Raw genomic sequence first — 26,683 nt, forward strand, 5'->3', positions numbered from 1 at the left:
TGCGGGAGAGAACCTTTGTGGAGAAGGACTGGGTGTTCTGGTGGACAACAGGTTGGCAATGGGCCAGCAGTGTGCCCTTGTGGTGAAGAAGGTGAATGGTATCCTGGGGACATAAAAAGAGTGTGGCCAGCAGGTCAAGGGTGGTTATCTTCCCTTTCAGCTCTGCCCTGGTGAGGCCACATCCGGAGTACTGTGTCCAGTTCTGGGCTCCCCAGTACAAGAACAAGTTCAATCACTCGCAGGTTTATATATTTTGTTCATATTTTTTTTTCTTAAAATGATCTTGTTGAAATTTCTCATGAATGTAAGAATTTAACTTATGTGAGACTCTCTATAGTCTTTGCCCTTATGACTTCTTCAAAAGATTCTTGAGCTCAGCAACTCAAAACTTACTTCGGTTAAAACCTTACACTCATAACAATTCTTCAGACATGTAAGAAGAATTGGAATAATTTCTGTATTTGAAAGTAGCATGTTCAACATCTGCAACATATTCATTTTGAACTGTACTGTAAGTTCCAAATATGCACAGACATTGATATTTGAACCATCATTTTTGCAGGTGTCAATAATTTTAATGATTTTAAAAATCAAGAGAAGCGTGAAGGACAATTTAGCTTGGGATCCTTCCATCTTGGAGATGTCTCTCTGTCAGCTATACCAGCCTGATTATCATCTGCACACACTGGAAAACTCAGAACCGCTCAGTGTCCTATTTTGGAACTGTTCCTTGTAATATGATTTTTACCAGCACTACTTAAAAAGAGTGTATTAACAGCAAGGTAAGTTGAAAGTTAGCCTGGAAATACTTGATATGTGGATCACATAAAGCCAGAACTCAGTAACAACTTGACATGGTTCTTCTCTTCTAGGTCTAAATGTTTTTTGGGATAACTTTTTGCAAAGCTTGAATGAAAGATCTTTTTGAGGAAACAAAGCCCATAACTTTTGACTGTGCAATTAAATGTCCATCAAGACACTAAGAAGAAGAAATGGCTTCTACCACAGCCTAATAACTGTATTCTTCCTGTTGGATAAAATGTTCCCTGGGACAATACTGCATATATTTCTCTTTAATTTGAAGCCAAAATCTTCAAGAACGCTCCTCATGGGCAGCCCTTGCTCCTACATCTGATTACAGAGCATTCAGTAGAAGAGCTGGTGTGAACCTGACTACACACTTCTCACCTGCAGGGTTTTATGGATCACTGCATCATTAGCTGGTTTGAGTTAGGTAACTGGTTTGAGGTAGCTTTCCCCCTAAGCCTCCAATCTTCAGAGGCTTATGCTCTTCTGAAGTAGTTACTCTCAAAGATGAATTCTGCTGTGCTTGTTCTCAGCTCAGAAGCTCTGAAAAGTCTGAAAAAATGACTTTCATTTTCTTTTCTTGTGGCCTGGATGTTCACAGCTATAAGTTATGAAGGCTTTGTTTTATACGAAAGAATTAATTTGGGTTTTACATGCAAGTATTGTTGAAAATTAAAAATAAAAAGAAATCAACCCTTCCATGTTCTTAGCCATAAGTATTTCCTTTCAGTTGAAATTAATTGTGAAGAATAGTTTTTTGGTTTTGTTTGTTTGTTTGCTTTCTCCCAAATAAGTCATTTGTTTGCATAGAACAAAATAAATAAAATAGGAAATTTGATTCAGGATCACAGTCAGCTTAGTCTCCTGCATGCCTGTTGTTTAGAAAGTCTTTTATTACATGATCACAGATCATTGCTGCACATTCACTACAAATACGCGCTGAAACTGTACATTTATTAGTGCATGAAATAAACAAATTATTAACCAGATCAATCTGGTCTGACTCAAGTCAAACAGATGTAGGGTTGAGCACTGAGATGTTCAATCTGAGAAATGAGAAACTCTCAGGTGTACTCTCAGCTAACTGATTAGTTTGTGGAGCACTGAAGAGATCTCATACACTGAAATCTTCTGTATTAAAACAGGATGTTCTTCTGATCCTCAGAATCTCTGAGATGACGAGTATTCAGAAGTCTTGCCATTACATTTAACCTTAAGAATCCCCCAGAAAAAAAGAGCTTTTTTCTGCAAGGCACTCTAGAAGACAAGGAGTCACTAACATACATAATACACAATAAGGTAACGCCTATCAGCTTTGACTAAAAAGGGGGTTCAGCTATGCTCCTAGTCCTCTTACAATCTTATGTGGCATGACTGGAGAAGAATAAAAGTGCAAAACCTCTCCGTTTTTTAAAATGGGAAGCCTGCTGAGAATGACTGGCAAACTCTCAAAGCAAATCTCTGACAGCCTCAGGACAGGATGATTTCCCAAGGCTCGTCCTAATGCCTTAACTCCAACATCACTACTCTTCTACAAAGAATCACTGGGAAAACCAACCTCTTATACAGCTATAATTTCACCCATTGTTAGCACTCTGTTGTCTAATTTTGCCTTTCTCAACACTGGTGGAAGGTGGCACAGTAGTTTTGGAAGCACTCATTCACTGAAAAGTTTCCTTTTACAGATGAAGACAGCGATTTCAGGATGGACAGAACAGAAAACGTGATGAATAAAATCATAGAATCATAGAATTATTTGAGTTGGAAAACACACTTAAAGGTATCCTAGTCCTACTTCCCTGAAATGAACAGGGACACCTACAGCTAGATCAGGGTGCTCAGAGCCCTATACACCTGACATTCAGTTTCAGGGACAGGGCATCCACCATCTCTTTGGGCAACCAATTCCAGTGCTTCATTACTCTTACTGCAAAAACTTTTTACTTACATATTATTTAAATCTCCCCTCTTTTAGTTTGGAACCACTTCCCATTGTCCTGTCACAACACATTCTGCCAAACAGTCTGTCTTTTTCCTTCTTCCTGCCTGCCCTTTAGATACTGAAAGGCTACTCTCACGTCTTCCTAGAGCTTTCTTTTCTCCAGACTGAACAGCCCGTTTCCTCAGGCTGTCCTCATAGGAGAGGTGTTCCATCCCTTGGATCATTTTTGTGGCCCTCCTCTGGACACACTCCAACAGGTCCATGTCTCCTGTACTGAGGACTCCACAACGTACTTCAAAATGAGCTACTAATAGTGAGATATCAAGAAACATCTGAAGTGAAATAATTCTGTGCATTCCCTGCTAAAATTATATTTTCTTCTCCAAAGGGTATTAAGGAAATCTAGTAGTTCCCAAAGAAACACATGCATGAGGTGTCAGCGATACTGATCAAAGGCAGGAGAAATTACCAGAATATGAGCCCTAGCACTACAACACAAATCCAATCCAAAAATGCCCTACGGTGTTGTGACACAAGTTGCACCCAAACACAGTAAACAACCAACAAATCCATACATAATTACTCCTTCTTTAAATTTATTGATGTTCAAGACACTGAATAGTATATTCTGATACCACATGCTTTGACCTATGTCAGAAACAATAAAAGAGTGATATTAATCTCCCGCCAGATATATTGTTCACAACTTCTTCATTAGTTTCAGCTCACAGATATGAACCATCTCTGCCAGCAACGCAGCCCTGGCAACAGGCATCAACTTACTTTACCCTTATTTCTCTTCTTGGATAGGTTTTCTATTCAGCACCAGTTCAACCTTATCCTTTACAGGCAAGATTTCTTAAGACAGTGACTTAACATTCATTCTAATGTTGCTCCAAAATTTGTAATAATTAAATCAACAAAACAGAAACTTTTCCTAAAGGTAGCTGCATTTTCCACATATGTAGACTGGATTGTCAAGATACCTTGACCTATTTTGATATCTAAACAGGTCTAGATTTTCAAAAGTGTTCCACATCCAGCAGCTTTTATTATAGCCAGATTGTCTAAATAATTCTACTACTGCAGGTCAAGTCTCAAGTCCTTTGGAAAAAAAAGTCATTTACTGTAGTGCTGACCTGTGAGCTAGGCTCTTTTGAAAATCTGACCCTGATATGAAATATCACAATCTTGTACAGTCTCCTTCAGACTTTAACACACCTGCATTTTCTGCATTCGCAGAGCTAGTCAGTGACATCTACCATTATTGGAAATTGACACAATATGGGAAATTTTTAGTTCTTTGTTTAGACTCATCAATAAATGTAATAATAATAATAATAAATCCCAAAGCATCAGAAAATAATATCTGATTTTCTCCATGCAGTCCAACTCAAGTTAAATATTTTATGGGGCTTTTGAATTTTACCCCGTGATACCAACAAAATAAAGTCACGGCATAGTGCAACAAGTTCATGCCATGAATATCCACGGGAAATCAGCTACCATTTTTTTCCTGCTATAATTCCCTAAAATCATACAACTATTAAAATCCAATGATATGTTTATATCAATAGCAGTGTTACACACTGCAGACCAGCTTTACCCTTTCCAGTCCAAGTTGACCGATTCTTGAAGCAGAAGTAGCAAGAAGCTGTTGCAGAAGGCAAAATCAAAAGAAAACAAACGAACAAGCAAACAAACAAAAAACTCGAAAAGCCAAAAAAAAAACAGCACAAGTGCCAGCTTCAGGGAGAACAAGATTTAGAGAATCCCCACCTAATCTGCTCCCAACTACGCTATTCATCACACAATGTCTAAGGATTTGTTTTAAGCCCTTCCCAAAGTGTCTGGCATCCCATTTCCTTGTCTGCAGTGAATGAATCTTGTAACTGTAAATAAACGCTCAAATGAGTTTAACAGTCACCAGGATGTTATGAATTTGACCACAACAGCTTTTTTCCTGAAGTTTAACAAACTGCATTTGTAGCAATGTTGCTATGTATTTTAACTTCACTAATACATTTCTGACTACTGCTTTCTGAAAGATTGGCCTTTGTAAGGTGAGTCCTGAATGAAAAATGTGGAAAAATAGAAGTGTATTTGACTGTCTCTTCTGACACAAGAGAACTGCTGGCCAGCTCGTTATTGAAGATGAACCAGTTTTATTGCATCTCTCAGTGAGACTTTTGGCTTCCATCCCAGATACTGCTCCTGTACAAGATCCACTTCCACCACGATTAAAAAGGCACAGTGAAAGCTGAATAAGAAACACACCAAACTTAAAGAACTTTTTATCTTATCTCTTCTTCATCCACTGCTGTGGGATGTGCAAATAAATCACAGCTCCGTCTTGCACTTAGCCATCCAGCATATGATCAGCAGCAGGAACAAGACAGAGATGTGAGATACCTTGATACCTTGATACACATGTGCTCAGTGTGTCAATAATAATGCAACCCAGCTGCAGGGCTCCAGGAATCCTATACGTCCAACAGCCCGTGGGAGGATGCAGATGGAGTACTGCTGCACTCTGGAAGGCTTTCCTCTTCAAATCTTGCTACAAGAGGATTTTCAGATGTTTACACATTTACAGTTTACATTCTGAAAAAAACTGTTTCCAGATAAAACTGGTTACTTCTTACATGGAAAAAGAAATAGAAAAAAAATGATTGAATCAATCTGTACACATTAAGTAACATATACACGGAGCTAACAAAAGTAAGATACACACAATGTCAGTGTGTTAAATTAATCTCCTCCACAAAACCATAAGTAATTTGTTTCCAAGCTCTAAAACAGTTTAATGCATAGGACTACGTTTCCACTAGTACTATTCAACTGTGCAAGTTGGACTAGTATGTTAGCATAAAAATAATTTTTAAATTATTTAAAAGTCTTTAAATATAGTTTACACTTTTCCATGCCCAGCTTCACAAGCCCAGTACTTTAATACAAGCTGCTAATCATCTCATTGACAACTACCTTCCACCTAATTTTCTTAAGTAGTTAATTGTGGCTATTATGACAACCAAGGATCATGGGACTAGATCCCTAAGAGACAAGGTCAGACCAGTAAAATTAGCCATCTGTCCAGTAAGCGCTTTAAGATCAGGCTGTATTTAAGTATTAAGTTTCCAGCTGCACTGGCATATTGTTGTGTTTGTTGTTTTTATTCCACAAGAGCAAAAGAATGTACAGCACTGATTCTGAAAAGAAAGAGAGAAAGAAAGAGAGAAAGAGAGAAAGAGAGAAAGAGAGAGAGAGAGAGAGAGAGAGAGAGAAAGAAAGAAAGAAAGAAAGAAAGAAAGAAAGAAAGAAAGAACGAAAGAACGAAAGAACGAACGAAAGAACGAACGAACGAACGAAAGAAAGAAAGAAAGAAAGAAAGAAAGAAAGAAAGAAAGAAAGAAAGAAAGAAAGAAAGAAAGAAAGAAAGAAAGAAAGAAAGAAAGAAAAAACACCAACACAGAATGCAAAACGGGTCTGATTCTGTGATTTTGTCAGCTGAGGCAAAATTCACTAAACTTATTAAATTTCCCGCTGATCTTATCCTGGCAAAATCAGTGATAAGATCAGCACTGACCCCAAAGACTTCACTATAGTCTCCAACTTTGAGACCTTTTGGAGCATCAGCATTTCCCCTAAGCAACACCATTTCTGAGTATCAGAATGCCTGACTTCACCACTCTCCATGTCCCATCTCAATGTTTACATCTCGCTTCGCTGTTTCACAGGCTACAGACTGCAGGGGCTAAAAACACTGCTCAGAGCCCAGGCTCAGAGCTTTCGAACGCTAACGATTACTTTGATTAAAGTGCAAAACCCTTTTGACACCAGCGGGAACTCCCTGGTTGGGTCGCAGTTAGCCCTCGGCCAGAGAGGCAGCATCGTGAAGAACCCAATGACGCACTCAGTACACAATAAAGTACAGCTTTCTGATAAAATTACTGCTTCCCCAGCTATTTTCTCTCGCATACTCTAGTCTTTGTCACACACACTATCTACCACAGTCCCTGCCACAGCCAGAGGACAGCCCTGCAGCCAGGACAGCACTGGGCAACCGCCTCCCACCTCTGCAAGCAGGTTGAGGGCTCCCTCCGGCTAACACGAGCAGCGTTTAGCTCATGGCTTCAGCCGGGTCTCGGTCAGTAAACTGAGTTATCGTACGGAAAATAATAGAGAGAAGGGGTCGCTAATCCCGCCACTTCCCCGATGGGGAGGGCAGGTCGGGGAGCAGGACGAGGCTCGGGGCAGCACTCCGGCTGCTTTCAGTGCTCGGAGTCGCCCGACTGGACGCTCCCGCCCGGCCCGAGGGAAGGGTGCTCCAAGGAACACCAGTTGTAAAGGGACCCGAAACTTCGCGGAATGCTCAAGCCGAAGCTCGAGGAGCTCTCGGAGCAGTCTGTCTCCCTCCGCGAGCACCCGCCGCATCCCCGGCGGGGATCCCTACCTTGCCGCCGGGGGATGCTCCTCCGCGGCGCGGCCGTGCAGCCGATGCACGAAGCCAGCAGCAGCAGCAGCGAGGCAAGGCGACAGCGGCCCGGCACCTCCATGTGCTCCACGTTCCCCCGCCACCCAGGCCGGGGGCCGAGGCCGGCGTCCCCTCTGCGCGGCAGCCGGACCGGGAGCAGGGCCAGGAGGGCGCGGCGCGCAGCGGAGCGGCTTTTACCCTCTCGGGGAGCAGGGTCGGGAAGGGAAGCGGGGGAGGAGGAGGCCGGCGCCGGCCCTTTGATAGGATTACAGCCGCCCCCGGGGTGGGCGGCGGCGCGGGGCTCGGCTCGCACCTCCCCGCGGGACGACGTCGGTCCGTGGCCCCGAGAGCTCCCAGCTCCCGAGCACCGCGACGCCGCGGTGCCGTCCCTCGCCCGGCGCCCCGCGGGGCCACGCGGAACCCCGCCCCTGAGCCTGGGATGTCCTCGGCCCTCTGCTCTCCTCCGAGACCCCGGTTTGGCTGCTCGTCGCTCCTGAGGTCCGTTGACGCTTAGGGTTCCTGCCAGGATTCCCTGCGAGGGATGGGGTTGGAGGGGTAGCCGAGTACTGGAGCAAGATAAGCAGAGGATTCGATGAGGAAGTTGTTGTTGAGGTAAGAAGATAAATTAAGTTTAATCACCCCAGATGGAGGCTGAGACCTATCCCAGCCACTCAGACTAATATAGACATTCGATGGAGATTAGAGGGATGAAGTGAGGAAGGCAAGGTGAAGTCACGGAGTTTGAAGATCCAGGGGGAAAAGACAGGAGAAACTGAGCAGGAAACAGTCAGACACCCTTTTTGGAGCAATACTGTTCATGGGACAAAAACCCAAATCCATTTATTCCAGTAAATCTTTTTTGGACACTTGACAAATAGAGGAAGTTGCAAGAAACTTTGCCTTAGGCAGATGTAGGATTACCTGCCCTCTGCTTTAGGTCTCATCCTAATCCTCGTTAGTTTAAACCCTGAAACATCAGAGTTGTTCTTGAGGGTTTGTGTAGGCTTTGTTTTTGAAATGAACTTGAGTTATTTGTTTTGCTCTTCACTTTGATAACTTTGACTGGTTTGGGAGTCCATATAAATTATGCATATTCATTCAGTCTCTTTCTGAACATTATTCAATTTCTAACACTAATACTTTGTTTAGTGAGTTCCAGTCTCTAATTTTATGACATAGGGTGGGAGGAAGGAGAGGGAAAATGTAAGAGATTGGAAGAAAAGTTCTTCAGGAATAATGCTGAGACAGGAGAAGAAGGAAAGCTGTAACCTTTCAAGATATGAGGACAGACAAGGAAACAGTGATGAAGCCCTTTTGGACAGAACATCAGAGAAAGGGAGTTGGTGCACACGTCCTTTAAAAACTCAGTGAGAGCTTCAAGAAGTTGTTTGAGGGGGGAAATCAAAGTTGTCACTAGAGGTGGTGGAGAGGACATCTCCTGCCTACTCCAGGGATGAGGTAAGGAGACAGAAGCCTGGTCCCCATGGAGAGCACAGTATGTGAATTTTGGAAAGACCCCCATAGGGAGAGCATGTCCAAGGCTGTAAGAGACTGAAGAAGAAGAATAGCTCTGCTTGCGTATTTGAGATGCCACATGCTCTTATCATCCAGCCTTCCTATGCAGAGCTGGAGGAATCACAGCATGTATAAAAGTGCAGGACCCAATGGCAGAAATTCCCGTTTGGTTTGAACTTCACATGACAGAAAATGAACTCTGTCTTTCTCTATTTCTGTGAACCTTACTGTGGACACATCAAGTCTTAGGACAACAAAATTTTTAGCAGTGATCTACACAGTTATCCATTCATAACATAAATAAAAATAAATAAAGAAAAACCCTACAATTATTTTCAACATCTGATTTAACAGTAAATCCCTGAGAAAGCAATTTTATGCTAAGAAAAGATAAAACAGGATGTCAACCCAAAGGCTCTTTAGTTCAAGTATGGAATTCTTTCTCTGTGGGCAGTTAAGTGAGGTTAGCAGGCTTTTCCATTGTGATTCATGGGGAAAAAAACGTGTCTTTGTTCTAGGCCTTGTCTTCATTTGAAAGATATTTGCAATAAAAGGAGTGTATGAATTTATAGCATTTTCCAGGGAAGTTCCATATGTGGAAATATGTGGTCCAGAATAAGATTAAAAGAAAATCATTGAAGTCTTCTGGACTAAAAATAAAGAAAAGGGAGCATTTATGAAAGTATAGAAGATTTTACTCCTTTTTAGATGTTTCCATGATGATACTGTAACTCAGTTAAGGAACTTAATAATGTATGTGCATATTTTCATAATTGTGAAACATGGATTTTTCTCTCTTCAAATGAAGTCTCAAAAATTTTGTTATTTTTTTTTTCTTCGTAATCTACAGTTTTTGAAAAGCCAAATTCTGAAAATGCAACATTGTGTCTAATCAACCATAATATATTGTTGATTTTCGTTAAGTGTTTTTCATGGATTTCACAGAATCATAGAATCACAGACTGGTTTAGCTTAACTTAAAGATCGCCTGGTTCCAACCCATCTGATCAGGAGGGTTTGCCACCCACCATATCAGGCTGCCCAGGATGCCATTCTACACAGCCTTAAAGGTCTCCAGAGGTGGGGCATCCACAATTTCTTTGGGCAATATGTTCCAGTGCATCTTCATCCTCTGAGGAGTAAGTTTCTTCCTAACATCCACCCTAAATTTCCCTTCTTTTAGTTTAAAACCATTCCCCCTTAACACTATCAGATCATACAAAAAGTCTTATAAGCTCTCCTCAAGAATTGGAAGGCCACAATAAGTCTCTGCAGAGCCTTCTCTTCTCCATTGTAAACAAGCCCAGCTCCCTCCACCTTTCTTCACAGCACAGAAGAGGTGCTCCAGCATTTTGGTCATCTTTGTGGCCTGCTCTAGATACGCTCCAACCACTCCATGTCTTTCCTGTGCTGAGGGCTCCAGACCTGGATGCAGGGCCCAGATGGGACCTAACAAGGGCAGAGCAAAGGGGGATGATCACCTCCTTCTCCCTACTGCCACCCCTGCTGATGCAGTCCAAGATGCAGTTGGCTTTCTGAGCTGCAAGTACACACTGTTGGCTCATATTAAGTTTTTCATCTACCAAGATCCCCAAGTCCTTTTCTGCAGGGCTGCTCTCAGTGAGTTTTCCCAGTTTGTACACATATCTGAGATTGCCTCAACCCAAGTGCAACACCTTGTACTCAGTCTTTTTGAACCTCACATGTGGGCCTGCTTTTCAACTCTGTCCAGCTTCCTCTGTATAGCATCTCTTCCTTCTTTTGTGTCAACTACACCACTCAGCTCAGCATTGTCCACAAACTTTATACGGGTACACTCAATTCCAATATCTGTGTCATTGACAAAGTTGTTGAAGAGCATCAGTCTGAAGCTGCAACCCTGAGGGACACCACTCATCACTGGCCTGCACCTGAACGTAGAGTCACTGACTACAACCCCACAGCTGTGATCATCAAACTGATTCTTTATTCACCTAATAGTCCAGACTTGAAATCTTTACCTCTCCAAGTTAAAGGCATTGCAGAAGCCTACGGAGATGACATCAGTTGCCCTTCCTTCAGGACCTTGGGATGCATGTAGTTCAGCCCCATGGACTTGCACACATTCTGTCTCATAAGTTAGTCTCTGATTTGCTCTGTTCTTATAATTGAGATGGATAGGCCTCTCTTAACTCCAGTCTAGAATTTCAGAGATGTGAGAGGCATGGAACACCTGACTGCTGATGAAGTCTGAGGCAAAGAACTTGTTGAGTGCCTCAGCCATCTCCATGTCTGTTGAAGCCAATTCTCCCTTTTCATTTATCAAAGGAAGTATTCTCTCCTTTGCCTGTCTGATCAGTGTAGTACCTTCTTTTTATTTTGGACCCTTCACCAAGTTTGGTTCCACCTGCACTTTGTCTTTACTGATCACATTTCTGAATATCCAGACAGCATCCCTGTATTATTCCTAGGCTGCTTGTTCCTTCTTCCACCTTGTGAACTGTTGTACAATTGTATAATTTCATCATCCCCTTCTTTTGATCAGCAGAACCTTACTCAGCCATAATAGTTTCTTGCCTCCTCTGCTTGATTTCTTATGGTTTGGATGGAGAGCTCTAATGCTCTCAGAGAAGTATTCTTAAAGAGCTGCCAGCTCTGTTCTGCTCCTGTGTCCCTAAGGATCATTTCTGAGTGGATCTCATCCATAAATTTCCTAAACAACCTGAAGTTTGCTCGCTGAAATTAAGGATCCTGCCTCTGCTCTTTGCTGGGCCCGTATTCCTCGAGATCATGAACTCAGCTAGGGCATGATCACTCAGCCCAAACTGCCTCTGATCTTTACCTTTTTCATGATCTCCTCCATATTGGTGAGCATTAGGTCCAGTAATGCTTCACTCTGATTGATCTGTCCAGAACCTGGAACAGAAAGGGCATAAAAGAAGTGCATAAAGCTCTCCGAGACTGCAGGAAGCATTCAACATGTACACATTTTCTCTTGGACTTTAAATATGATAGGAAATGTCAAAGGATAACCTAAAACAAGGTACTCTGGGTGTCACTGTTGCAGTTTCTTCTTATATGTAACCTACTCAATTATCTCATAGTTCTTTCTGCAGCTTATCTTTCCCTCTCTCTCTCTCTATCTATATATTTACTTTTACTCCATCCTGATTAGATTTGAAGAAAGTTGTGTTGGAACCTCTCCAGTAAAACTCTCTGAGGGTACCAAAATCCAAGCAGAACTTATTAATGGCATTTGCATAGAAATTTCAATGCAAATTTTACCTCTTTGAGCCTTTAAGGTGTGCTAAGGCAATTTACATATTTCACCATCATGATAATAACTCTAACATGAAATATTAAATATGTGTTATATCATCATATGCACGCGCTGACATATAATATTATATAGACCTGGGGATTTATTTGTTGAATATAGCAACTTGATAAATGCATGGAAATAGAAGAACCATTAGCTTACCAGTTTTCAGATACAAGTTTAAAAAATGTAAACATCACTTAAAACAAGCAAACTTTATTTTGACAACTCACATTTAGTTTTATAGCAAAAACAAACAAATCACAGTGGTTTGTATCTTATTATAAATCAACTAGAAAACAGTAATGCTTCATGAATGTGTATATTCCTTGCATCTACTAATCATTATAATAAATGCTTGCCTAACTGGTAAAAAAAAAAAACAACAACAACAAAACAAATAAGTAATTACTTATCTTGCAATACCGTAGCTGTTTATGCTTATTATTTCATTTATCTCTTACATAATGGCACAGATGTGCAAAGAGTGCATATTACAATATGCTGCCTAAAGTCATAGCTTTTCTGCATACAGTTTCCCTTTGGCTTAACAAATGGACTGTTTTGTATAGGCCTATTTTTTGCACAGAAGATGGTAGACAGTATTTAAGAGCTCTTTGTTGCCCAGGATACAAGAGAAGTCCACAACACAAACAAAGAGGATCTCCAGTATTCTGCTTTTTTTTAAGAAGGAAAAGAGGCTCTGTTGAGCAGCTCAAGCTTCCCAACAAACCTAAGGAGTAAGGTTTGTGGAAACGCTTGTCTTCCTGCAGAATTAGTATGGTTTCTTTTCAGGATACTGGTAGAGAATCACATAGAGCAGAAGTAACTTGAAATGATGAAGGGCTGAATTTATCCTATTAGGTTCTTAACTTCTGACACCATCTACTTATTTTAGATCTGGATCTGAATTGAGCCTCCAAGGCTCTTTCCCTGAGGATTAGTCATAGAATAACACTTTGTCAAGAATCAGCACAATTTTTAAATTAAAAATTAGTATTCATTATACTTTAAAAACAATAGTATTGGCCAGGATAAACATTTAGTGCTTCTTCCTTTCACTTGTGGGCCCAATTCAATACTTGTTCATAATTTAAACTAAATGTGTTATGAGCAGTGAGCGCAGTCACTCTTTTGTGCCAGCACTCCAAAGTGGATGTTGTAGTCTGTGTGTTCCAAAGCTAAAATTTTATCCCAAAAACTCATTTAATATTTATGTTCATAAGTAATATTATATAAATTACTTGCATAACAAATAATTTTACATCGCATCAACCATGGGTTATGATGGCACTATGCTAAAAATTCCTAAAGATATGCTCCAAAGATCTCCCAGCCTGAGTAAACTTAATCTCAGGATAGGCAGAACTGTAACACAAGGAGGCACATTGCAATAGGGCTAGCAACATGAGCAATAGCTTGTAAAAGCCAAACCTTATGCTTGCAGTTTATGATAAAGTTGTTGGCCTATTCTTTCTATCAGAGTTGTTTAAAGATTTATAGTTTCCAGTTTTAATAACTTTGCTTTCCTTCTCTTTTTGTCTGCTATTGTTTTGTTTAGGCAAGATGGAGAATGCATTGTCTTGAGCTCAGAAAGCTCTTTATGTTGACATTTATTCAGCTCTCAAAGAAACAACAGAAGCACAAAGATCCAAATTAAAAAAATTATTACCGAAACATCTAAGTGTAATGTTATACATCTCTCTCACCAACTCCTCTCAGGTCAATTATTTACAAGTTATGTTCCTTGTGATTTAACAAAGCACATTCTTCTTGTTAGTAAGTGAATTCTTGCCAGACTTGGGACCTATGATAAATGTAATGAAAAGAAGTGGAAAGAACAAATGAGCTATTTTACAAATCTAAGCATAGCTTTAGACACAAAGCTTGCTGGCATTAGCATTACATATTCAGTATTTGCAAGACTGGGAGATGTTGGGAGAATGATGCATTGCCCATTGTCAGCTTTTCTTTCTTCCCAGTTTATGATGATGATACAGAAAAAAAAATGAATGATTCACAGTGCTTTGGAGATTTCAGAATATCATCTTTGTATTTATTTTCCCATTTCTTCACACTGCTCTCAAAAAAAATAAGACTTCAAAGAGTTACTTTCACTGTTTTTCTATTTTATGTATATTTAACACACATATATGCTCTTCTCTTCATCTCATGTGTAAGTTTCACAGACCAGCATGTAGTTCCTGCTTTCCTGCTTATGACATGATTTCCTGGGGGTATTCCTCCTAATTTCCTGATACTGATTTCAGAGTGAGGAAAGAAGAGACAGATCATAAAGCCAGACATCAAAGACAGATCACCTATCCATATTTTACATCAAAATCTATTAATGGACTTGCTGGATTTTTTTGCAGTTAATAAGGAGGTGAGTTCTGCAGAAACAAGTCATAAAAAGTGCCACAAATTGTAACTTTTTCAAATTTGCTTTAATTCCTGTTCTGCAGGAAGAAGTGCACATACACTAGAGACAAGTGTGCTGCTGTCCACTTCTACTTCATGTGCAGAAGTATTATGACTTTCATTAATCTCTCTTAGGGAAAAATAAAGATTACAGGAGAGAATACTGCCCCCAGTTTATCACTTCACCCTTACACTGATGTCATTTCTGTGATGCAAATCACAACTTTATTTGGTTTATGTGGCAAAGTTTTGTAGCAGGAGGCTGCAGTGATCGGTTCTGTGAGCAGAGCCCAGCACTGCCCCATGTCAGAGCGGAGTCAGCTCTCCTGTTCCAAAGGGGACTCACTGCTGCCAGAACTGAGCCATGAGCCACACTGGGTGTGCTTTGGGAAAGCAGAAAAACTGCTGTGCAACCGCAGTTGGGAGAGAGGAGTGACAAAGTGAGAGAAGCAGCCAGCTCTTCAGGCACCAAGGTCAGTGCAGAAGGAGGGCAAGAGGTGCTCCGGGTGTGGAGCAGAAGTTCCCTGCAGTATAGGAGAGGCCTGAGGTGGAGCAGCTTGTCCCCTGCAGCCCATTACTTAATTTTCCACTTCATGTTCACCTCTTCGACGTGCAGAAAAGAGACATAAAGGATGGATCTGTAGAAAGAATGACACTTAAGGCCAGTCAAGAAGAGGAAGACCACAAGGTCTTGTACCTTAGTCAGTCTCTTTTGCTTCTTCCATCAGGAGCAAAAAGTGTTGGAGGAAATAGAGAAACTTTGAAGAAGATGAATATTCTTTCTAAGTCAGACAATTTACAGATCCGCAGAATGAGCACTACCCAGCCATGCTCTTGAAGTCTTGAAGTCTTTGTTTCTGAACACAAAATCACCTCATATGCAACACTATCACATTCCACTTTACCTGAGACTGAATATTAAAAAACTTCTAGGCATCACATGGTCTTGCAAGTTTCAGTAACATAAAAGACAGATCTCCAAGTAATTCTTCTCAGTGATGTTTCAATGTTTCTCCTTTTTCCAGAGATCACTGAAAAGTTCATTTGCCACAAAATAACTCAGTGTCTCAGAAACACAAAGATAACCATGTAGAGGTAGTTCCAGCTATCTTTGAGTAGGATAAGATTCTATAGAGCTTCTGAAAACTCATAAAACATTTAAAATATCTTTAAAAGTAGTTTTTCATTATTGCCCTAACAGAGCAATAATACTTCTTTAAATATAGCAGGTAGCAAAATCCAATCAGTAGTCCATTAAGATACTGACAGAACCAGGATAGGATTGCATGGTGAAGAAAATAAGAAATCTTTATTTTTTAGACAAGAAAACACAAGAAAATTGCATTACTTATTTCAGAAACCTAATTTGAAATGATTTTATCTTCTTCTTGCCATGAGAATTTTCCCGCCCACCACCCCTTCTCTCATATATAAATGTGATACTAGTGAGTTAATGATAGGCTGAGTTTATCATAAAATCATTATTCTTACTATTTGGGCTACAAGATATTTTGCAGAGTATAACAGCTTTCTTTTGTTTCATCTACATGAGGTAATACTAATTTCATCAAATTCTTGAGTGAGAAGTTCATCTTTGGTTATTAAACACGATGGTTTACAGGCCATCACTAGCACACGAATTGATGATGCTGTTAATAAATCAAAGCTGGGAGACTTTACTTCCCATGAGACCACAAATGAATATGTTAGTAGCAGATTATATGGACAAGGTAAGTACATCATCCATCTTCACTTTTATTTATAATGTTTATGCAGTGGATTCATGTTTCAAGCTTAAACTCTTCTGATTTGCTGCAAAACTGTATGTGGAAAATATTGCCACTCAGTAATGTATTTCCGTAAGAACAGGGTACCATTCTGTTAGCTTAATAGGTTTGAAGTTGATCAATGTACAGGGCAGCTGTCATGTGCAATGATGTCATGATGTCATGTGCAATGTTCAGTCTAGTGCATTTAAAGCTGCCTTTAAATGTTGGTCAGCTGTCCTGCTCTCTGGCCTGTTTTTGCATCTCAATTTCCTTAGACTCAGTCTTTGATATACAAGGCCAGATGCTCCCAGGACATATTTCTAATGCTAAGGATTGGTTCTGGGGCATGTATTTCCACTCAGTGTTCAAATCATGGTGTGGGATGGTGTGATACAGCCCACCTATGCATCTTGAGCTTATTTTCCACAAAACTTAACTCTCTGGTTTCAACAGTGACATTCCTGCCCTTAGCTTCTCTTCTGCTGTCTGCTGAGAAACAAGGCATACTAAGAGCGAGTGTAACTCTCTGTGAAGGAGTGGTTTTGAACCAAAAGCTACACATGAAATTTCAGAAGAACATTCAGTCACCTCCCAGCATCAAACTACTGCCTGTCCCCATCCGTACAAAAACGCCACAGAGCACAGCAAGAAACTTCCTCGCTGAATGAGAATGTGAGCTGAGATGTGATAAGCAAGCAGCTCCCTCTTCCAGCTCCTCATCTTCAAACTGCTCATTTTCTCATCCATCAGACAAAACGGATGGAAAGTAATTTAAATGTGAGTTCTACCTTTCTCTGGATTAGTATTTGTTATTGCTGATCTGATATGGATAAGACACATAGTAACTCAGAGCACATACTTCTGCAGACCTTACTATTGCAATAGCCTTACTGTGCTTGATTGAAAGCCAGTGCAGTTTGTGCAAATACTTCTAGTGGCTTCAGAGGATACTGCATTTGTCATGTCAGTGGTAAGGATTTAGGTCATAATTTATAGCAACTCTCTGCCTGAGACTACAAGAAGCTGCAACCACTGTTTCCATTGTAATTGAATGAAGGCAGAAGGGGCAGCTGCTGTAATTGAGAAACTTCCCATTTTATGATTAGCACAAACACAGAACTTTCTATTCAGCTACCTAACAGTATGAATGTCTCTGAACAACATTGCTTTCGGCACAGCATTTAGCGCGGCAGGTCTTAGTGAGTTCAGAAATCTCGCATGAACACCAGAAGAAGAACACATCAGATTTATTTTCTACTACAGAATTCAAAGGCAGTGAATTATGCTTGAGCTTACGAAGACAAGAGAGGGAGAAGTTGATTATGACTGGCCTCCTACTGACTGCTCTGTTCAGTTATCTGAGCAGGAATCAAGGAATCTTCTCAATGGTGCCCAGAGACAGAACAAGGGATAATGGGCACAATCTAGAAATATGAAGTTCTATCTGAACATGAGCAAAAAAAACTATTTACTTTGAGAGTGACAGAGCACTGGAACAGGCTACTCAGAGATATTGTGGAGTCTCCTTCTCCAGAGACATTCAAAACCCTCCTGGAAGCTTTCTTGTGCAACCCACTGTAAAGGAATCTGCTTTAGCAGGGGACTTGCACTGGATCATCTCTAGAAGTCCCTTCCAGCCCCTATGATTCTGTGGGTCTCTGATTCATCAGGTGCATGTGCTACAGATTAATAGGCTCTCTTCTTCACTAGTAACACCTGCGCAGATATGCAACAAGGATGGTAAAGTTAAGGATTAACTAAATCAGTGGCAACAGAATCACAGAATCACAGAATTGTAAGGGTTGGAAGGGACCTCCAGAGATCATCGAGTCCAACCCCTCTGCCAAAGCAGGTTCCCTACACCAGCAGGAGCACTAAAAATAAATGATTAAAGGGGAAAAAATATCTTTCTTTTTTCTTTTAATATTTCATATTCTAAGGCCTGAGAACTTTACATTCATGAGGGACTTCCTTAAAATATGCCACATCTTTTTAAAATTAATTTGTTTTACAAAACTTTGTAATATAAATACTTAATCTGTACAATTGCATTTTTAAGCAGATTTTCCTTTCTGAAGCACATACACAAGAATCCTAGAAAATGTGCAAAAGCTCTTAAATTCTGCCCAGACTAAATTTCCAGACAGAAGAAGAAAATCCAGACAAATGGTTGCCCTAACTATATCTAACAGCAACCTACTTCATGTTTATGTTCTAGTAAGTGATTAATTCAATCAGAAATTAGATAAATTACCTTCTTTGGAGAAGGAAGTAAGTACGGACCTTTACACTGCTTGAAAAATGAAAATACAACAGCTTGTACCCATAGTAATCCATACATGTCTAACTGTATCAATGGAGCTATACTGGATTTATACTATCATTTTTCAGTTTAAAATCAGGTTCAAGACAGAGGAGTGACAAAGAGCATAAAAATAACTACAGAGTAAGTGCAAAGAACCAGGTTGTTTTCCAGTATTCTAGTTTCTAAATGACATTATTAGCCTTTTTATCTTTTTTTGTTTTTTTCTATTTTTTATTTGTTTCTATTTTTTTTTTTACAAAAGAGCCTTACACATAAATGAATCAAATCTCATGGCTGCTGGATGCAGAAAATCCATGGATGTTATAAAGAGGAGATATCGAGTCATTTTTTGCTAAATAACTTATCAGCTTGTGGCTTTATCTAGATTTGCAGCAATTACCACAATTGTCATGATTCTACATCCACCATTTAAGATGTCAGCATTGCTGCTGCTGAATGGACAGATGGCCAGTAAGGATATAAACATATGAAGGTTACGCTGAAAGTTATGGCTACTACTCTACCTGCTGAGTGCTGTGTCTTGTACTTTTCCTTTGATGGGGAATTCCCATGTTGCCATTCATAAACAGCCAGTTTGATTCTTGGTCATCATGATAACATCATGTCTCATCACTGCTAGTGATGCGATCCAGAAAATTGCCACCTTCAGCCCCACTCTGAGTCAATAGGTTCTGACAAGCACGCACACTGCACTCTTTCTGTTGCAGTGTGAGAACAACTTGATCTGCCTGGCACAAACTTTGTGATATTCCAGCTTTGCCACCATTGTTTCTGTGATACTGAGGTTATTATTCAGCTCTATACATAGTTCCCTAGAAGTAATCTTTTGATTCACATGGACAAGCTGATCAAGATATTCCTCATTTTGTTGTGTGACAGCTGTCCATGGCTGTCCAGAATGTGGCTTGTCTTTTCCTGTCTCTGTCACCACTGCTGAAAAGTACCACCCATTACCTCACTGTGTTCACATCATAAACACCATAAACATTTGGAAAGTGTTGATGAATGTCAGTGAGTGCCGCATTTCTCACATGGAGGCATTCAGTGACACACCTTTGCTTCATATGCACTTTCACGTCAGATGCCATTCTGTCAGATTGCCCCTCTGCTGCCATCTGTCACACAGTAACAAAATGTGATGGGATATTGGTAGGAAGGTTCAGACTCCACTGCCATCCCATCAAAATCTGCCATTGATGTTGTGGGCCAACAATGAAACAGGGCATTAGTTCCACAGCACCCATATGTGCCCTTTGTAACATCAACCATACCATCTTTTGTAGTATAAGTCAGATCCTCTGCGAGTTGACGCCATGACAGCTTCAGAAAAAACAGCCTTCTCTAGTGACCAGGAGTTTGGTCTACAGCAGTGTGGGAAATAGAAATGAATAGCCTATACATGTAATAATGTTCTCATGTGAGTATTGTTAGTGTTTTCCAAGCCTTTCCACAAGACTCTCAAGCCTTCTTCTCTCCTCTGATCCAGGTGGAAGGCAATGATGATTATATCTTCCTATTACTAAAAGTGAAAAGTGAACTAAAGTGAACTAAAAATTCTATTGTGATATTTTACACTACGTATTATTTTTTTACTTTACAGAGAGAAGATATATATTTGTTTGTTCTCTCTTTGACTTTTACTTATGTTAATGTGTGTGTATATATATACATATATATATATATATAATGAAGAAAAAAGTACAAAACAAAGAAATTTCTATAAAATCATGTCAAATATTTACAGGCTCCCAGACATACTTTACTAGCAAAAATAACAGATAGAAATCTGTATCCATTGTATTGTATCTGTGAGACATCACACCAGTTCTTGGATGAAACCAGTTTAAAATGTATTGATCCATGCTTTGCTGGTATATTCAGGTCTCTACCCTCAAGAACTGCTTTGTAGCTTTCCTGGAAGAATCATTTTTCTTTGATTTGTTTCTGTTCCTGTAAGTAAGCTATGCTATTTTCTGCTGAGAGAGAAACATAGATCTGTCTAATACTGTTCTTTTCATATGCAATAAAATTCTAGTTACCCCAGGCTCACTGTTCTAATCTCTCTGCACAACAAGAGGCATATGCCTCTCCCTTCCATAGCCTGACCGTTCTTCACGATCTCGCTTAACCCCATCTACCGGGTGTTGCACAAGTGGCACATAACTGGGAGAATAACATGGTTTCATCTTAATTTGGAGAAGTTTTACATCAGTATTTACTGCTGAAAACCAATACTACAACCTTTCCACTCATTATTAAACTGATAATGATTTTGATGCAGACTTTAATTCTCATTTTACTACTATTTTCTCTGTCAAAAAGCTGCAGGAGCAGGGTGTCTGCATGCTCTGCCTCCTCTAATATCCCTGGCATTGCACTGCCCTTATCTTCAAGCTGCAACTCACAGCCACCCTGCAGAACCACTTGCTGCCAGTGCCCAGAACCCACACCCAAAAATTCGCACAAACACAACCACATGACAGTAAGCTGTTCTTTAAAGCAGTTACAGCAGCACTGATATCTGAACCCAATTAGTAGGACTCTGACCTTCAAGTGCAATAGACTTGGTGACTATGGCTGTGGCAATCCTTCTAGACATGCTCAGCATATGTTTACAATCACATGCTGTAACCACTTTTCTTGTTATTTGCAAACCCATTGTTTCTAAGTGCTAGAAAAACGAAAAATAAAATTGTTTTAGGGATAAAACTTTGAATAATCATCTTACTCTGAACAAGAAGGATTTCAAATTAAAAAAAAAAAAGGGAATCTGAGAATGCAATCATGCAGTTTGGTATGGGCTCATGGATTCTCTTTCTCACTAAAAGCTACCCAGACATGTTATAAGTATTTAAATTCTCTACTCATGTTCTAAGTACACAAGATACTTCATATGTCATCCAGAGCAATTAGAAATTAAACTGTGAACAGATCTTTTCAGTTAGCTTCAGCCAGAGCCTCAGAAGTGACCGTGCTTGGGTGTAGGGATTTGTTAAAGCTGGAGACGGTTTGGGTCTATTTATTTACTTACTGTTGTGATGTGCTGCTTAAGAGTTAAGAGTTGGGCTCTGTGGGACTTTGGGCAATCTGGTCTCGTGGGAGGTGTCCCTGCCTATAGCAGGGGGTTGGAACAAGATGATCTTGAAGGTCTCTTGCAACACAAACCATGATTGGTTGATATGATTCTATAAGATGAAAAGCCGTGTCCTACGTATGCAAGGAAAGCAGTGGAAGGAGAGTGGAGAAAAAAAGATTTCCTCTAATTCCTGAGCAAGCCAGCCACCTCAGGGGGATGAAGACAGACAGGGTAAAAAATTACACATAGAAAAAATACAGATACATGTTTTTCCAGAACATGGCAGAAGAAGGGGAGCAGGAAGTAAGGCTGAAGTCTACACACTGGTCTTCACCCAGAGTGAAGGTTTCCTCTTGTCCAGGTTAGTGGAGATTGGACAGCCCTAGGGAGGCTGTGCTGTTTTCCTGGAGCTGATGAGTCAGGTAGGGTCTGTTGTGGAAAACTTTGGAGAATAATAACCAACTTAAAACTGTGAGGAAGTGAACCCCAGAAAATAATTAGAACAGAAAAGGAAAGCACACATAAATGGTTAGCAATTCGTTAGCTGCAGGCAAGTGGATCATTTGCCTTTTCAAAAGTAGTTCTGCTAAACAAAGGGACTGCAACCATCCACTCATTCTTATCTGTGTAAATAAATTAAATGGGAAGGCTGCAGTTTCTCCCTGGCTCAAGATCTGGCACCAACTGGCAAGTATAGCTGATGCTGCCCTTGTTCCTGCCCTCCAGCTCAGAGTGTTGCAACCAAGTTAGATATGAAGTACCCACTGTAATGGCTGCTTTTCCTCACATGCAACCAGGCAGAGATGAGAAACCATATTTTTTCCATTTGCAAGGAAGGAATTGCTAAAGAAAAAAGTAATGGCAGCAGTGTTCCTCTTTTTCTTCCCAACATAACAGAGAACCAGGACTTTGATTAGATTTTAATAGTTAATTTTGCCACACTTGTAGGGTATCTCAGTGGAAAGACATTCTTCATCCACTGTACATACATCAGTTTTCACTACTGTTTTTAAAAACTGATTTAAATTCAGTTGGTGGAGATGTGTAACATATAACTTCTAGTGACTGAATAAGCATACCAAGTTAGTCAATTAAACAGTGCATGAAAATACACTTAATTAACAATTGACATGGGAAATTCATTCTCAAGCTAATTCCATAGCCAATATGAATCACAAGGAGAAAAGAAGAAAAAGAAATATTAGTGGAGGCTGCATGCAAGAAAGCAGTGCTGGCATTTACACCTTAATATTGTAGTTATACAGCATTCATCACAGGGAGTCAGAAAATTCTTTTCAGAGGGAAGTCCAAGAAAATTCTACATAGATAATCTCTTTTTTATCCTTAGTAATAAAGAAGGGAAAAGGAAAAGGAGAGAGAGAGGATAAGAAAAGGGAAAGAAAAAGGGAAATGGAAAAGGGAAGCGAAAGGGAAAAAGGGAAAGGAATAAGGAGAAGGGAAGAGGAAGTTAAAGTCAGAGGACATTGATCAAGGCTAGGGAGACTGCTGGAAAGAAGAAGGTTCTTTCTGATTTGATTTAAGATGAGGGTAAAGGAACCAGCTCAGAATTACAGTTCTTTGGAGAAGATACACTCTCTGGTTCACAGTTCTTAAGGAAACATTTATGGGAAGCCATAAAGACTGAATATCAAAGTTACTTGAAGTGTTCAATTAATATATGTTTTAGCAAAGAAAAGGAATACATGCAGAGCAGTGAATTAGTAGTTCTCTCATTTTCTATGAAAGATTATATTAGCAGTGACTTTTTTTGAGCTTGCTAAGGTGATCAGCATCCTGATTTTCAACTGAAATCAATCTGGATGGAAAAATAGAGTGATTTGTTTGGGGTAGAGAAAGGGAGCATTAACCACCCAAATGAGGGTAGTTTTGATACAGTGGAAGGCTCAGTGCTACTCTACACTATAAAACTCAGTAGAGAGACAACAGTTTCTTTGTAGGAGCCTTTTTTAACTTTTCTTGTGCCAGGACCTTATAACAGTATTTTTAACGTACCTTTTTTTGTTTGTTTGTTTGTTTGTTTGTTTTCGGTAGGAAGCACCAGACAGCTGTGTCCTTCAGCAACAAACCAGAGATCAACTCTCTCTCTGCTCACTCAAGGCTCAAGAGTCTTCATTCTGCCTTTGCCTGGCCTGGAGAGAATGAAAGCGTTTTTACTTTTTTCAAATAAAGTCTACTCTCGTGTTTGCCAGCCTACCCCTCTTGTTTATGTGCACTATAAAGCTCAAGCTCCTGGAGTTGTCAAATACATGAAGAATTAAGGAATTCATTTTGAAACACATTTGCTGTAGTTTTAATTGCAGAAAATACATATATATATGTGTGTCCTAAGGAACCCAATAACAAATAAAAATCAGTGGAGTGCAAAATGATTATTTGGGATATTTCCTGCATGATTTTCAGGCCAATATTACTATATCTGAACTTCCATTGTTCCCCCACCTTCCCTGCCTCTCTTTGCAAACTGTCTCACAGGAGAGGCAGAAGAAACTCTTCACAGCTCAGCAAAGACTGCAATGGTCTCACCTGTTGTTATGACAATGAGTTTAATAGTGTTTTACATTGGAATCAGAAAAAATACATTGTAAAGAAATTAATCTGGTAGAAATATGGGAAATGCTGAAAGACCACAATGTCAATTAGGGAAATAACACCCTGAAAAACAATGTTTTTATATTGGTTTTCTTTTCTCCTTTTTTTGTGTTTGTATGTTTGTTTGTTTGTTTGTTTTTGTTGATAGTTTTTTATATACATTTTTTTTTTTGCAGGACACACCACTTTCTTATTAGAAGATGCTCACTAATCTTCTTTTGTAAAAATGTAAAGACATCTACACATGCTTTGTAAAAAAATATGTAGTGCCATCTGGAGGGGTGTGTAATTGGCAGCCTCAACACTAGAGATATCTTAAAGTACATTGAGATATCAAGTTCTTTATATTTTATCAAATAAAACAGCCAGAAAGACATTTATTTTAATATTAGCTGTAAGATCAGTTTCAAGTTGCTTGTCGTGGTAACCTTGCACAGCTATCTTTCTCAGACTGCAAATGAAATACAAAATAGGTAAAAACAGAGTATCCCTTATTTAAATATATATTTCTAGATTTTAAAAATGCCCTTCTTTTTTTTCCCTGCCTATTGACTTTCCTCAAGAAGTTTAGAGACTTTCCTGTTCTAAACTGCTGTTTAAATAAACAAATATTACAGAGCTTCCTTAAGTATGTAAAGTACTGGAGAACTCTGAAGAGTGAAATGGTCTTTACTTTCCACCACCAGTATTTGAAAAGCCTTTTTGGCATGCTGTCAGTGACAAGTTCCCCATGAGATGCACAATAAATACCATTTGAATACAGCAGCCACACACAAACTTGGATTCTTGAGATCATCCCTTTTTCAGAAGGAGGACAATGGGTGCCACAATGGAAATTCCCCATGCGTGTGTGCCTGTGATGCACTGGGGAGGAAGTGGGAGTCCACACAGGCATGCTGAACATGTGTAATGGAGCCCTGAGAGCTGAAGTCCAGCTGCACTCTGCTTTCACACACAGGGCAAGATGACAGCAAAGTCCTGAAAATTGAGCCTTCTCCCATTGCCTGAAAAATTATTGCACGATGTCTGCAGCAATTGTCAATTCCATCTGCTTCTCAGTGTTCTCCAGGATAAAAAATCTTATTTTCTACTTGACTACCAGCATCAGCTGCTACTAATAAAAAAACAAATAAGGTCTGGACTTGTGATTTCATGCTGTAACAGGGCAAAGCCTGCAAGACAACACCTAAAGGAAAGAGACGGATGATTCCAGGTGAAGTTTAAGTTCTCCTATGAACCAGACAGTTAATACTGGCTCCTAGGATATAATGAACAGCAAGGCCCAGAAAACTTTTGTACAAATCTTTATATGTATATTCTTAGAAATAGCAAATATGTACTTAGATATAAGTCAGGATGACCACCCTTGAAACAACTAGGGTGATTAAGTGGGACCACAGAATTACAGAATCATAAAATCACAGAATATTCCAAGTTAGAAAGGATCCATAAGGACCATTGAGTCCAACACTAGGCTCCACAAAGGACCATCCTAAAAGTTAAACCTTACGTCTGAGAGTGCTGTACAGACACTGCCTGAAATCTCGCAGCTCAGTGCCGTGCCCGCTGCCCTGGGCAGGCTGTTCCATGCCCACCGCCCTGTGGTGCAGAGCCTTTCCTCACCCCCGGCCCTCCCCTGGCGCAGCTCCGTGCCTTTTGCTCGGGCCTGTCGCTGTCACACAAAGCAGAGCTCTGCGCTGCCCTCCGCTCCAAGAGGAGCTGCAGCCGCCACGAGGTTCCCCTCAGGTCTGGGCTCATTACACCCAGGGCCCTCAGACACTTCTCACAACTCTTGCTCTCCAGTCCCTTCATCTTTTTTGCAGCCCTCCTTTGGACGTTCTCTGATAGTTTTATATCCTTTCGTAATGTAGTGCCCAAATGTGCACACAGTGCTGGAGGCGCACAGCTCAGAGCAGAGCAGGACAGAGTAGCTAATAATGCCATGCTGGATGCACTGCAGGATACAGTTAGCCTCCTGGCTGCCTGACAGGCTGCTTGACACGCTCAACTTGCTGTCAGCCAAGACCCCCACATCGCTTTCAGCAGGGCTGCTCTCCAGCCTATCATCCCCCAGCCAAACATATAGCCAGGAGAGAAAATCAAGTAACTCTTGATCACAGTGCAATGACTAAACTTGCCTTTGAAGATAAGAGCATCCTTAAAAAACATGTCATTAATTAGCATGTCTAGCTAGTCTGCAGGTTAGGAGATTAGCTGTATCTTTAATCAATTGTAGGCCAGATGCTGTATCAGGGTAGTGGTCAAATAATAAAAAATAGGCATGGAAAGACCTCACGAAAGTCCTAGGATAAACTAGCCTTGTGGAAGACCACCCAGTGCCCAAACTCACATCGTTTTGCAAAATCAGTATCTCATAGATGTGTATGTGGTTGGCTTACTGCATACCAGATAATAAACCCCCCTCTTCAGACAAAAGGGACAAAG

At 40.3% G+C, this 26,683-nt stretch overlaps 1 protein-coding gene across 1 annotated transcript in view; it reads right to left on the minus strand.

The window, feature by feature from the left end:
* EGFLAM (EGF like, fibronectin type III and laminin G domains) overlaps positions 1–7,438 on the minus strand; it is a 74,539-nt gene extending 67,101 nt beyond the window's left edge. The window contains exon 1 of the mRNA XM_052670399.1: positions 7,203–7,438. Coding sequence (XP_052526359.1) covers positions 7,203–7,305 — 103 coding nt within the window. The 5' untranslated portion in view covers positions 7,306–7,438. The remainder of the gene's footprint in view (positions 1–7,202) is intronic.
* Positions 7,439–26,683: the final 19,245 nt, after the last annotated feature.

This window comes from Tympanuchus pallidicinctus, unplaced genomic scaffold (assembly GCF_026119805.1).
Source record: "Tympanuchus pallidicinctus isolate F22 unplaced genomic scaffold, pur_lepc_1.0 scaffold9, whole genome shotgun sequence".
NCBI classification, from domain to species: domain Eukaryota; kingdom Metazoa; phylum Chordata; class Aves; order Galliformes; family Phasianidae; genus Tympanuchus; species Tympanuchus pallidicinctus.